A 14099-nucleotide genomic window follows, 5' to 3' on the forward strand; every position below is an offset into this window, starting at 1 on the left:
CTGTTCCTTTTCAGGGCCGATGGGCCTTCTCCTCATTAGTGGTGCATTTCTCTTCTGGTAGAAGGCATTTAGAATCAAGGCTGGTGACAGATAGGGGTCAAGTGATGTCATTCTCTCTGTGTCCACAAACTGTGTGTGACTAAGAAACAAGCCTGGTTCTAAGGCAGTTCCGAGCAGGCCCTGGACAACACTGGACGGTGTGGAGGGTGGGCTCCAACATGTGTCCTCTGACGGCCGCCACTGGGGAGGGTCTGTTTCCAAGTAGCTGCTCGGAGGGACACTGCCTGTTGGTTGTGCGACCTCTGAAGCATCCCTTGGCCTCACTGCCCCATCACACTACAGCTGCTCCCATGTGGACAGCAGCAGTCCCAAGGCTCTGGAGGGAGCCCCTCGAGTCTCTGAGCCCGAGGTGGTCAGAGGGAGTGGCAGCCACCTTCCTTCGAATGGCGACTTCCTAGGTCCAATCCAGTGAGCCTGGACAGTGTTTCTCTGCCCTCTCTTGACCATCCTCAGTGTGGCAGGTACCTAATGGAGATGACACCACATAACGGGGACACAAAGACAAGCTCACGTTACTCCCCTAGACTGCTTAGGCTCCAGGGGACTTCACAGAGCCCCAGTGCAAGAGATGGCTGACACATGGGGATGCCACATGGTGGGCCGTGGCCAGACGTGGAGTGGAAGATACTTTCAGTGTTCCCACTTTGGGGCACTTTTTTTTGTTTTGTTTGTTTTTGTTTTTTGGGTACCCGGGATGGAACTCAGGACCTTGTGCTTGCAAGGCAGGTGGTGGCACCACTGAGCTGGATCCCTGGCCCTTTGGGGCGCTCTCCCCTCCCCCTCCCCCTGGGATTTTAGGAAGCTATAGCAGAGACTGTTGTGGACCCAGAATCTGCCGCAGGTGTGCACAGAGCAGGGATCCACAGAGGAACCCACCGGCCATTCTGAAGTGGTTAAAAGGCCACTGAGCATCCACCTCCCTAGTAACCATGATCTCCGGCAAATGCCTTTGCCTTGGGTGGGAGCTCAGCTTAGTGATGACCCTCTGGTATTTGTTAGCAAAGAGGAACTGTTAGTTTTTGGTTTTTGTTCTTCTAAAAGTTGAGAGCCAGGTGTGGTGGTGCATGTCTTTAATACCAACCCTCTGAGACGCTGACGGAGAAGGGTCAAAAGTTCAGGCTCAGCCTTGCCCACCTAGCAAATAATGAGAACCTGTCTCAAAAAAAAAAGAAAGTGGGCCGGGGATTTAGCTCAGTGGTTCTGCCACCTGCCATGCAAGCTCAAGGTCCCAAGTTAGATCCCCGGTACCAAAAAAAGAAGACAAATGGGTTGGGGGGATGCAGCCTTTCATGCAAAGCAAGGGTGTGACCTGAAGAGCCATTCCGAATGGCACGAGACGAGTATTCCAAAGTCCCTCCTGCAGGGCTGTCCCCCACCCTTGGTACACAGGCCAGCGTTCGGGGGTCTCCAGTGTCCCCCGAGGGCCCGTGTGTTATCCCCAGGGTGGTGGCCAGGAGGCGGTGCAGCCTCTGCAGGGTCCTCCAGTCACTGTGGGGGGCTCTTCCCTTCAGCTTCCTGGCCATGAGGTGAGCACTTGGCTCTGACACCACTCTGCACCAGGCCCTTCCGGCACCCTCACCAGGTGCCCACAGGGGTGAGTCCACTGGATCTCAGACTGGACCTCCAAAACCGTGAGCCAAAATAACCCTTTTCTTGCTGTAAGTGAATTATATCAGGCACTTTGTTACAGTGATGGAAAGCTGACTGAGGCACTGGGTGTGCCGAGTTCTGGGGGCTCTGAGTTCAGTGAATCTAAACTTATACCGAAAGCACACACCCAGGGGAATCGTCTCCTGCCTATCCCTCTTAATGGCTTTCAAGTCAGGAGGAATTCTCTGCAACTGTGAAACGATCAAACCTCAGTGTCAGCAGGCTGTGTCGCAGCCTGAGGTGACTGTAGGTGCCCAGGGGGTTCACGCAGACCCACACCCACGGGCTGCTTGGTTACCTGCTTCTAGGTCATCTGGTCTAACACTGCTGTCCTGTGCTCCTCACTCCTTCCCCCGGTGCACCCTGGCATCCTGAATGCAGGTGTTTGGTAACAACCCTCATCGGAGTAACAGCCTTCTTCCGGGATGGCTTTGATCCGGAGAAGAACCAGCCAGGGAGCATGGGGCTGAGTCCCCCACTGCGCTGAGGTGCCCATGGTAGCTACATGAGGGTGGAGATCTCCTGGTATCGCGTGGAGTTTTGGTCTGAAAGCTATTGTGAAAGGGAAGTGGCACAAATGTTTTAAAGCAAGGACTTCATCAGACGCCATATGGCTCGGAAGCCATGTGCTTCTTCTCACAGCCAAGACAAGTCCCATAGCTTCCGGTTGGAATCTGTCACTTGATACTCTAGTGATCTACCACGCATCCTTCTACAGAAGCTCAGTTTAATGTTTAAAGGCTTTTCTGACTTCACATAGAAGAAAGTTGAAAGTGGCTGTTTTGAAACATTAAATGAGCCAAATGAGCGGCAGGACCGTTCTCAGGGAGACATCTGCTCCCCATCCCAGCACAGGAAACTGCGGCAGAGGGTGGCCGCAGGACCATCGCTCCTGATACAGGAGACAAAGCCTTGGCCTCATCTCACTGGAGTGAGCACCATGTGCCTCTTCAGGAGTCTGTGTGGGTTGGACCACAAAGGACAGGCAGAGGGGACAGGAGCTCTCGGGGCTACCTGCACGACACACCTTAAAGCAGCATGCAGAGAGCATCCGCCTTGAAGGTAAATGGAACCTCTGAGTCCAGAGGGGAGCCCAAACAATGGCCCCCGCACAGGGCGGCATCTGCAGTCTCCTAACAAGGTGAGGACGAAGGAGCTCAGTCAGAGGTGGGTGCAGCCTTGGCCCAGAGAGTGAAGCCCAGAGGCTACCTCCTTGGTCTCCCACTGGCAGTGGGGCTGGGAAACGCATGCTTGCCAGGCGCCACCACCTGCAGAGGCACCTGTGCATGGGACAGGAAAAAGACATCCTTGGGCCTCCCAGGAGAGACCTGAGGGAGGAGAAGGGACAGAGGGATACAGATAAATTTATTAGTTAAATACTGATTTTACAGCCATTTCACCTTAAGACAATGTTAACAGGTTTGTGGGTTAGGGAGGAATGGGAGGGAGGCCTTTAGGGAGAAAACAGTGTAAATGATGATTAAAACAGAATCTTGCTTCAAAGGTATTCTCTGCTACGGCGAGTTACGCTCCAGGGTGGGGCCGGGCATTTGGGGAAGGGCACGGTGATGCCACAGTCAGCTACAGCTCTGTGGGTGGCAGGGACCAGGAGGAAGTCTTCTTGAGCCTGGCACAGGGGGTGTGAAGGCCACTTCCAGGGTGGGTGCAAGCCACACGTTCCCTCGGCCTCTTTCTTTCCATGAGTTTTGCTTTATTTGCTTGCATTGAATTTATCTTGCAAATGCGCTAGCTCTTGGCCTCCAGGACAGAAGATTTCTTCTGGGAGAAGGATCCAGGCCCATGGTCCTGGCAGGCTCGGAGGCAGGCAGGCAGGAAGGGGTCCTCGGAGCAGGACAGTGCCCCGTGGGTGCCCCTCCAGAGGGACATCAAGGCACAGATGAGCAGTCGCTGAAGTTGCTTTAGCAGGAGAACGCTTTGCTTTTCCCCAGAACCCTCCACGTGTGACGGGTGGACAGAGGAGGTGGGGACAGACCTGAGGTGCTGCTGGGGTACACTGCTGAGCTCTTGTTTGTGCGGGGATTTTCATGTCAGAGGCCCTGGGGTGAAGAGCAGGAGGGAGGGGAAGGCCCTGCCAAGTAGCACCTGGATGGTGCCAGCCCACGCGGTGGCTGACAGCCCAGGAAGTGCTCAGTATCATCAGCGTGGCACCCAGTGTTGTGGAGTTGGGCCTGGTGCTGAAGGGTGCAGGGATGTGCGTGCCCCCAGGGAGTGTTGGGAAGGGCAGGGCAGTCACATCCCGTGCACAGCAGGCAGAGCCCAGTGCTGCGGACACAGTGGAGAAACCACTCCCGGGCCCAGCGGAGGGAGGCAGGGCCGGAGGATGTCCTGTCCTGCTCAGGGCGGAAGTGAGAAAGAGGTGGGCTCCTCCTCTGCTGGGTCAGGGCGAGGTCTCTGTCCTGTTCCCTCCTGGGAAGGCCTGGGAGGAGGTCCAGCGTCCACCTCCCCCAGCTGTCACTGACTTCAAGTTCTTCCCAGCTGTTCTGGAGTCATTCCCAGGTAGCAGGGTGACCCCGGGGGACCCCCAGGTCCCAGGTCCGTGCAGGAACTTCAGGAGGGGAGGATTACGCAGTGATTATGTCCCCGTGACTGTCAGCCAAGACCAGGCTGTTCCAAGAGTCCTGCTTGGAGCTGGCCTGCGGTGACTGGCTGACGGGAGATGTGTAGCCTTGCGGGGACAGCTTCAGGGCCGAGAGGACCGGGTGGATGGAGGGCCCATGGCCAGACACGGCGCTGACCGCGAATGTCTGAAAGGCAGAGAGCAGGATGAGGCCGGGATGCCTGGGGACTCCCCACCATGCAGATGTCCTCAGAGGCTCTGACCCCAGGCCAGGGCACGAGCGCTTCAGTCTCCCCAATCCCCAGGGCTGTGACCCGCTGGGTCTGTGAATATTGTGGCTCGGATGGTCACACGAGACACTATCTACAGTCTCCTCACCAGCTCTGTGAAGAAGGAACCATTCCCACTGCTCGGGTGGGGAGAGCCTGGCATTCCTGTGTCTAAGGGACCAGGTGCTCCCAGGTTTGCTTGACAATAAAAGGCTCATTAGGACACGGCTGCCCTTGATTTCCCATGGAAAGCGATCAGGGCTTTGTCCAATGAAGAGACACTGTGACACCCTGACCCCCAAAGAGGGAGAGGAGTGGAGACAGCACCCTACCATCTTCAAGAGGGGCCCAGGGCACTTCCGGGGCTCCTCAGAACTGGCACCCTCATCAGCAAGCCTGCACTCTGCATCCCCAAGCCTGTGCCTATGCCAGCAGGGTCCTCCTCCCTCTCTCCAAGGCCAAGCCGCCCTGCTGTGGACAGCCCCGTGCCCACCTGTGGTGCAGGGTGTGGCAGTGCTGTCACCTCCCCTCTGCCAGGGTGCCAGCCCCTGGGCTCCTCTCCTGGTCCCAAAGGCCTCGTGGCACAGAGAAGCTGCTAAATTGTGTGTCCCCAGTGTCCCGGTCAGACACACTGAGGGCAGCTCAGCGGCGGGGCCTGAAGCCGCCTGCCCCTCGGCCCTTCCCCGCACCCTGGGGCGCACCTGGGACATGGAGCTGCTGTGGCCATAGTGAGAGGGCAGCCCGGGCTCTGTCTTGATGGGGCGCATCTCCTCACTGCTGCTGCTGGCGGCATTGCTGGAGCTGCTGGAAGCGCTGCTGGTGGGAGGAAGACTCTCGCTGCCCGAAGGACCTGGAACAAGGCAGGGTCAGGACAGGGGCACAGGACGGTGTCACTTGGGACAGCGGGGCCAGGCCCTGTGAAGGGCTCCCTTTCCATCCGGCAGGAGAAGGGCAGGCTCCTCATCAGTGCAGCCAACAGTTCTTAACACTGGGTGGAAGTGCCAGAATTCCAAGGGGCTGTTACACGTGACGGGCTCACGGCCCCCCAGTCCCAGCTCCCTTGAGCCAACATGCTTGAGGATTCAAAACACTCTGGATTTCAAAAAGTGCAAATACCGTATATTGTAAGACCTGTGGCGGCATCTGAGACAACTATCGACAAAATCGATACATTGATGTATCCATAGCAAAAGATGCACGGTCACACTACTTGGAAAGCAGAGGTTATAAATGGCCTGGAGCTGCTGCCAAAGCTGGGTTCCTGGATTTGGGGTGTTGGGGAGGACACTGTGCACCTGAACAAACGGCTGCTTTGCCTGTGACTGCTCTGGGAAGGACTGTGGGTACCCTGGAAGCGGCCGCACTGATGGGAAGTGGGGAAGCAGGAAGAAAGGGGAGGACTGCTGGGGTGAGGAAGAAACCCTAGTAATAAATGTCCTGCCAGAGAAAGTAAGCCATTGTCGGGTCTAGAAGAGTACAGCTTTGATCATGTCCTGGTCCTGGAAATGGGCAATTTATCTGACACTCTCCTGACTTAGATTAGAAGATAACCCCCCCCCCGCCCCCACATCAGCCAAATGATTTTCTCAAATCACTCCTGTCCTCGGGCCTCAGTTTGCTCATTAGAAAGATGGGGCTAATAAGCTGTTGCCCAAGGATATGATCCAGTATTTAGAAAGATTTCCAAGTACAAAGCACTACTTGGCTACAGATCAATCTGTTGGGAATGTGATTAACAGGACCCTGTCCTTCAAAGAGAACTGAAAGGAGGGAGTTCTTGGGGCCACAGCACCAAATCGTGCTCCAACCATGCTCCCCTCTCCTTCAGGCCCATGACTGGTGCAGCCGGATCGCTGCAACAGACAGTAGTTAACACAGTTTGAGCTGAGTCTGCGCAAAAGCTCCTGCTATTCCCCCAAGATGTTACTTTCTCATGGAGTTTTCACTCTGTCCCCAGGAGCCGAGGACGGATGAAGGTATGGTCCTCACCCCTGCGGGGGCCTGACTTGTTCATCTGCTCACAAACAGCTCTTCCCCTCACCTGCTGGTGTCTTCGCTTTATTCAGGTTCTTGGGCTTCCGTTTCCGTGTCTGAATCCCCTCTTTCCGCATAGCAAGAGGCCTGGGAACCTAGAGGGTCACAAGTCAGCAGATATTGTATATTCCACTAGAGTTTGAAACAGGCACACACACACTGCACAACCCTCTGCAAACCTAGGGGCTAGATGGGGTGCAAAGCCTGCGGAGAAAGAAATCACTACTTTAAAAATGTCCCAAGGACCAGAGTATCACACAGCGGCCCAGCACTTGCCTAGCATGCAGGGGCTGCTGGGGTCAGTGCCCAGCGCAGCGGGGAAAATGATGAGGCACCTATGTTACACGGTAGGTGCTTTACCAGACCCTGGTGAAGCAGAGAAGTAAAGAACTGACGACACCCTTCCTTCCTGCTCGAAGTTGTTTGGTGGGAAAGACAGACAGGTAGAAATGACCAGGCTCTGCTGGGTGGGATAGGATATCAGAGAGGAAGCAGTAAACTCCATCCTGGGATGGGGAGGAGACAACAGAAGGCTGCCAAGGAAGGCTTCCTGGAGGAGGCTGCTGCAGACAAGGGCCTGGCATTTTAGGCTGCAGGAACAGCATGGGCGGGAGCCTCCACCGGCCACATGCGGACACTGTACAGACGGAAAGGTGCAGTAATGATTTTGCTGGGAAACAGACATAAGCTGGGGCGGTGCCAGTCGGTGGAGATGCAAAGGCTGCTCTAACAGCTCTGCCTACAGGAGTCTGGGAGGAGCCAATGGGGGACCTGGGTGAGAGGCGAGCATGGGTGATGCCGGAGAGACTGCCCTGTGGGGACACTGTTCTCACTGAACTGCCCGGACTGCGGACACTCGCGCCCCTGAGCCGTCACAGATGGTCCACAGGCAGTGGGGCTGGCGGAGGCCCCCATCCAGGGTGTCCCCAGGGTGGCAGTGCCAGGAGGCTCAGCCTCAAAAGGGACCATGGCCCCCAGTCTCTGGTTCCTGGTAATGGTGTGAGCTCTCTCCGACCCAGTCAGAAGCCAAACCAGCAGGGTCGCCTGATCTTCACCTTGAACTTCCAGAACTGCAAGCTAAATAAACCGTTCCCTTTATCACATTCCTTGCTGCAGATGTTTCATTTCAGTCGCGTGAAGCTAACACAATGAAGATGCAGTATCTCTCTGAGACCCAGCCTTTCATCTTTTTTATATAGGCACAGAAGTGGTATTGCTGGATCATATGGTAATTCTACTTCAGACTTTTTGAGGACATAGTCTTTTTTAAACATGCAAAATATTGCCCTGGAAGTTTCTTTTGCTATTCCCCCTTTTAAAGAACCCAGTTCTTTAGAACAACCATTTTCTTCCTAAATGTTTTTTCCTCTATTTTCGTTACTATAATGAAACAACGAACATCCTTATATACACTTCTTTGTAGAAATAAGTGTATTTGGGCCGGGGATTTAGCTCAGTGGTTCCGCCGCCTGCCCCGCAAACATAAGGACCCAAGTTTGATCCCCGGTACCAAAAAAAAAAAAAAAAAAGAAGTGTGTTTTTTATGCATATTCATAACTCTTTTAACCATTTGATCATTATAAGAAATCATAAAATATGCATGAGATTAAGTTAATGATTCCTACCACCCCACTACCATTAATCCTATCGCCATGAGGCAAGTGGATTTAACAGTCTGTTATGTCTTTTACATTTTAAAAATTTCTCGAATGCATGTACACATACATTCCTACACATGGAGGTGAGCATGTATTCACCCCTTCTCTGTCCCCCCATCTGTACCAATTTGTGCCTTTAATGCACCCCAAGCCTCAGAAGCAGAGGGTCCAGCTATACATATTATTCTGCAATTTGCCTTTTCATTTTCCAGGTTAACAAATATGGTACATATAACATATAAGTTACTATTTTAAAATTTCTGCCCAATATATTTTTTTTGCTGCCCAATATTCCACATTATGGGGTCTGCCATAATTTATTTGACCATCTCCTACGGGGTTTAAGATTGTTTCTGGGTTATGCCATGACAAACACTGCAGCAAGGAACGGTTGAAATTTCATTGTGTACTGGTGACTAAAAGCTAATTTCTCTTTACTAATCAAAAGGTAAGCGTGCTTTTAACCTTAACACACATGGCTAGGTTAATTCCCTGAAAGAATACATGTAGTAATTAACATACAAATCAATAGTACGGAAGAGGATCCATTGTCCAAAATCCATACCAGTACTCGATTTTATTACTTGTTTTGATTTTTGTCAAATAAATGGAAAACAGGGACTGTTGTGATTGTTTTCTCTTGCATCTCCCCGGTTCTCAGGCGCGGCCCGCCATGCTTGTTTCATGGCTGGGAGGCTTCTGTGAGCTGTGTCTTTTGCCTATTTGGTGAGGCTGGGAGGAGATCAATGCTATTTTCTTAGGTCCCAGGGTCTTTCTGTTTTTTGGTTTGCTTGCTTGCTTTTAGTTTAATTTACATTTGAACAATTAAGATATGATATGGTCCATCTAAAAGGTATAAGGGACGACAGAGTAAAAAAAGGTCCCTCTAGTCCTTACTCCCAAACTTTTTTTTTCTGGCAGTATTGGGACCCAACACAGGGCCTCAGGCATGTGCGGCAAGTTCTTTCGCATGGAAGGCACCCTCAACCACCCCATTTCTTCTGCTAAAGGCACTCGTGCTACCAGTCTCTTACGTAGCCCTCCAGAGGTATTCTAGTGCGGATGAGCAACAGCATGGGAGCTATGTTCTTCCTCTTTGTTTATAAAAATGGTGTCAAGCTATGCATAGTGGTCTATACTCTGCCCTTTAAAAACAGCTCCGTAGGACTGGGGATGGGCTCTATGGTGCCTTGCGCCTGCCTTGCAAGCACAAGGTCCTGAGTTCAATCCTTGGTTCTGCAAAAAAACAAAACAAAAAACCCCAGCTCTATAATGGAGATTGTTCCAAGTCATAACTTAGAGAGCTTTACAGAAGCTCTTTGTATTAAGGAAAGACTGACCCCTTTTCTGGTAGGTGTATATATGGATTTTTACTTTCTTTAGGTGCCATTTTCCATACACTATCATTAAATACAGTATTATCTAATTTTTCTTATATGGCTTAGGAATTTTAAAATTTCCCTAAGAGGTTCTTCTCCCATGTCTAAGGTTATATAAATACTTCCTCTTACATTTTTATAGTTTTATGGTCTTGTATTTTTATTGTGTTTATTTTACTGTCTACTATTTTCATTGTGGTATTTTACTGTCTGGCATTTTCAATGTGGTATATTATTGTCTAACATTTTCATTTTATTTGAAAGACTTTTATGGCTAAGGTCTTTGAATCACCTAAATTGACTTTTGTTTAAGGTAGCTGTGGAAGTCATGGTTTGCTTGTTTTCCAGATGAACAGCCAATTCTGTCAATGCATTTTGTTTTGTTTTCTTTTGTTTCTTGAGACAGGGTCTCCCTATATAGTTCAGGCCAGCCTCAAACTCACTATGTAGCCCAGGCTGGTCTCGAACTCTCAGCAATCCTCTTGCCCCCACCTTCGAGTGCTGGGGTCACAGGTGTGAGCCACCGTGCCCAGCAATGCGTTTATTCTTTTTTTTTTTCTTTTTCTTTTCTTTTTTTGGTACTGGGGATGGAACTCAGGCCCTTATGCTTTCGAGGCAGGCGTGGTGCCACTGAGCTAAGTCCCCAGCCCCGCAATGCATTTATTCTTAAACTGTCATTTTATCCATCGAATGAAAATGTCACCTTGGTTATACCTCATGCTCCAATATACTTAACATATGTGTATTCTCCTCATCTGTAAAGTGGGAATTCAAATGTGAGCTAGACCGGCAAAGTCCCTAAGATTCCCTTGAAATCTAAGTGTCTTTGTTAAGAACGGGAAAAAAGCCTTCTGAAGTAAGGAAGACAAGGGGGAATTCAGCGAGGCTGGGGCGACCCAGCGAAGGAGCTCGACCCCAGGAGGCCGGGGCGGGCGGGGCGTGTCACTCACCCCGTGCAGCTTCATGTAGAGGCCGCAGGCGTTGCACACCGGCTCGCCCTCGGCGTTGCGGCGCCACAGCGTGGTCGTGGTGGTCTGGCAGTTGGCACAGGACAGGCCCACTCGGCGGGAGGCGGACTGCAATACAGGAAGTGACCCTTCCATGCCCGCGGGGAGGGCCCCTGGCGGCCGGCCGTGACGGCCCCGTGTGGCCTCGCACCCAGAGCCAGCACCAGCTGCTCAGTCTTCCTGGGCCGTGGGATTTATGAACTGAGCAGTTAAAACGAGACGGCTGGCCTTCCTCAGGGCCCGAGGGAGGGAGGAGGCTTTCAGGACACCGCGGCCTGTGAACCAGGAAGTCGGGCTCCCCACGGAGCCTGGGTCCGACCGGCCCGGACGTCCCGTCTGCGAGCTCACCGTTGCTTCCTTCCGCACTGGCCCGGCTGGACTGCATGGCCCGCACATCCTTAGAGCTCAGGTCACGCTCCCGCCCCACCCAGGGGCCCCTCAGCCCACGGGAGTGTTCGGATCCCACCCCGGAGACCCCCTCGCCGCGAGCAGGGAGCGCGTGGCACCCGGGCCGCCGGGCTCCGCTTACCAGCCGGCGCTGCGGCTTGATGAGGGGCCGGTTGATGCCGTTCATCTTGTGGTAGAGGCCGCAGGCGTTGCACAGGTAGTGCCCCGTCCCGTCCCGCCTCCACAGCGGGGTGGACATGGCGCCGCAGTTGACACACTCCCTGCCTTCCGAGAAGTCGTCAAACATGTCTGCTGGCGGGGAAGAGGAGAGGACCGAGGATTACTGCCGCCGCTTCGGCTGCCCAGGGCCGTGGCCAGAGGACGTCGACGCCGCCAGACGCGCAGGCTCCCGAGAGGAAAGGCAGAGCCGCCCGCTGCTGGGCTGGGAGGGGCAGCTGGTTTCAGTCTGGACTCTTGGAGCCCCAGCCCCGAGGCCGCCCTGAGCAGACAGCCTTCGTGTGTTACATGTTTGCCGAGCTGCGGTCAAACTGCGATGTTTCTTTTTTATTTAAAGAAAAATAAAACAAACTTCATAACAAAATAATAAGAGAATGACAACAGTTAATACACCGTGTATCGTTATCTTCAAAGTAGTTACGCAGAGTGTAAGACATCAACCACAAAGATTCTCTTACAAAGAAGAAACAAAAGATAATGCTGCAAACCCCCCCCCGCCTTTTTTTAATTTTTTGAGACAGGGTCTCACTATGTAGTTCAGGCTCTTGGACTCAGGGTGATCCTCCTGCTTCAGCCTCCCAAGTGCTGGGACTACAGGCGTGTGCCACCACACCCAGCTTGGTTCCAGACTTTCTTTTCAATAAACTAAGAGAAAGTAGCAGTACAAATCAGCGCATGTATTAAAATATTTTTAAACAACGGAACAGGTAATTGGGGGAACCATCTGGACTTCTCCCCAGTCAAAAAATGGGCAACCGAAATGAACAGGCCTTTCTCAGAAGAAGTACAAATGGCCAACAAATACATACACAAAACAATGTTCAACTCACTGGCCCTTAGAGAAATCCAATCCAACTGTATAATTGTGAGCCTGTCTTTTTGTCCTTAATACCAAAGTGTTTTCCTACATTAGAAAAAATGTTTCCTGCAACACTAGGGATTGAACCTAGGACCTTGCACATGCTAGGTCCCGTGTCGCACCCACACTGAGCTTGTGACGTCACATTCTCAGCCCCTGGGCTATCTGTTACCTACTGTCATTCAATAATCTTTATCCAGTTCCGATTTTTGCTTTGAAAATACTGTTCATTTTGTACGTAAATCTGTATGTTTCTGGTTATTGGTAGAAGCAGGATTTCTAGGTCAAAGGGGCTAGATTACTTATTATTAATGTGTTCGTTTATTTGTGGAACTGGGGATTGAAGCAGGGCCTCACGTATGTTAGGCAAGCACTCCACCACTGAGCTACAATTGCACTCTTCCTAGTCAGGGTCTTGCCAATTGTTCAGGCTGGCCTCAAACACGTGATCCTCCTGCTTCAGCCTGGAGTGAAGGGCATGTGTCACTACACCCAGCGATTTATGTCCTTGACAATTTCAGAGTGCCTTGCAAAAAATGTTTAATTCCCTCATTTTCTCTACTTTCCTATATCTGCATGATCTGCTGTATCGTCGACATTTTCCCTGGCTCACTGGGACAGAGAGATACACATTATAAGCAGTGGCACGCTGGTGTTGTTCAGCTGCAAGCATTTGCCTTCCACGCTGCAGAACGCCGCCAGTGCCTGTCCTCCCTCCCTCACTACCCCTTCCCTTCCACGTGGGCAGTGTTCCGGAAGGCAGATTCCTCGAGTGCCTTTCTCACTGCCCGGGCCACTCATTCTCCTGATCTACACAAAGCCTGACTTGGAACTCCCCAAAGTCTCCGACTCCAAGCTCCCTCAATTTTCTGTCCCTAATTAAACACAGCCACCTCTGTCCACAGACTGCTCTTGCTCTTCACCGGAAGCAAGGGTCGCTTGTCTCCAGCGAGTTGGAGCTCATCCTGGGGCAGGGTTTTAAAGCACTATCCTCCTCCGATCCCTAGCCAGGGCTCAGCTGCAGTTTTACTAGTTCAGAGGCCCCGCTCCCAGCTCCCAGCTCTAAGGGAATGTGGGCCAGAGGAGGATGGGGGGCCTCCCCCCAACTCTGAGTACACAAACAGTCACTTGCACCTGCAAACAGGTAGCTGGGTGTCCGCAGCAGGTAAACAGTGTGCAGGTGTGAGAGGCTGTTTGCTCAGGCCAGGCGGCCAAGCACAGCCGTCACACGTCACACGAAAGGCTATTTTTATTCCTGGGTCACACTGAGGCCCCCCGCCAAGGTCACTTGCCCTCAGCAGTGACTGCTGTCCAGGGCTTCTCCCACCTGCACCTCCATGACAAGCACGATGTCCCTCCACAGCCCTTGCCTCTGGCCTGTAGGCCCCGCTCCTCTGCTCCAGGCCCTCCTACAGGGACCTAGAAAGGCCAGGAGTTCGTGGGACTTAGACGGCGCCTCCCTCACCAGGAGAGTGGCAACGTCGGCATTTGGTTTGCCATGAGCACTAGATGGCACTACAGCCCCAGAATTGAACTGAGACACGGCATTCTGGCTTGAATTATGCTTGGGGATGGAAGACTATTTTTTGATTGTCTTTCCAGTTTAACCCTAGTCCAACCCTTTTGTTCTGTTTTTCTTTATTACAAAAACCCCCATATTCAGAAAGATGCAGAAAATAAAACAAATTCTTATTCGACCATTATCCAGCTTCCAACAGTTTGTGGCCGATCTTGTCTCTTCTCTGTCTCTGCCCACTTCCCATCCTGTCCTGTGTTACGGAAGAAAACGGCAGACTTTCGGACCACCACCATGACCATCTCCGTCTACTGCTCACTCTCCTCCTTTTGGAGACAAGCCCGCCAGCTTCCTTCCTAGTTCTGGTCTGTTTCAACTCTATGGTCCAAAACCTCATAGGGAGTCCCTCTTTTTCACAGGAAGATTCCCCTTTCCCTCCACACTTAGTGCTTCACAGGTGGGGAC

The 14099-nt window shown here is 52.3% G+C and overlaps 1 protein-coding gene across 2 annotated transcripts in view; it reads right to left on the reverse strand.

Annotated features, from left to right (window-relative positions):
* Positions 1–3056: 3056 nt before the first annotated feature.
* Positions 3057–14099, reverse strand: part of Gata4 (GATA binding protein 4) — a 40438-nt gene continuing 29395 nt past the window's right edge. The window contains exons 2-6 of one of the 2 annotated variants that reach the window (XM_013073460.3): positions 11165–11331; positions 10579–10704; positions 6599–6686; positions 5259–5407; positions 3057–4475 (exon numbers count right to left, since the gene is read on the reverse strand). In XM_013073460.3, the coding sequence (XP_012928914.2) occupies positions 4293–4475; positions 5259–5407; positions 6599–6686; positions 10579–10704; positions 11165–11331 (713 nt within the window). In that variant the 3' untranslated portion in view covers positions 3057–4292. Of the gene's footprint in view, positions 4476–5258; positions 5408–6598; positions 6687–10578; positions 10705–11164; positions 11335–14099 lie in introns of both variants that reach the window. The other variant, XM_013073459.3, reaches the window with a different exon arrangement.

The sequence above is a fragment of the Heterocephalus glaber genome, unplaced genomic scaffold (genome assembly GCF_053883595.1).
Source record: "Heterocephalus glaber isolate CG9 unplaced genomic scaffold, H.glaber_assembly_v1.0 deba00001460, whole genome shotgun sequence".
Classification (NCBI taxonomy): domain Eukaryota; kingdom Metazoa; phylum Chordata; class Mammalia; order Rodentia; family Bathyergidae; genus Heterocephalus; species Heterocephalus glaber.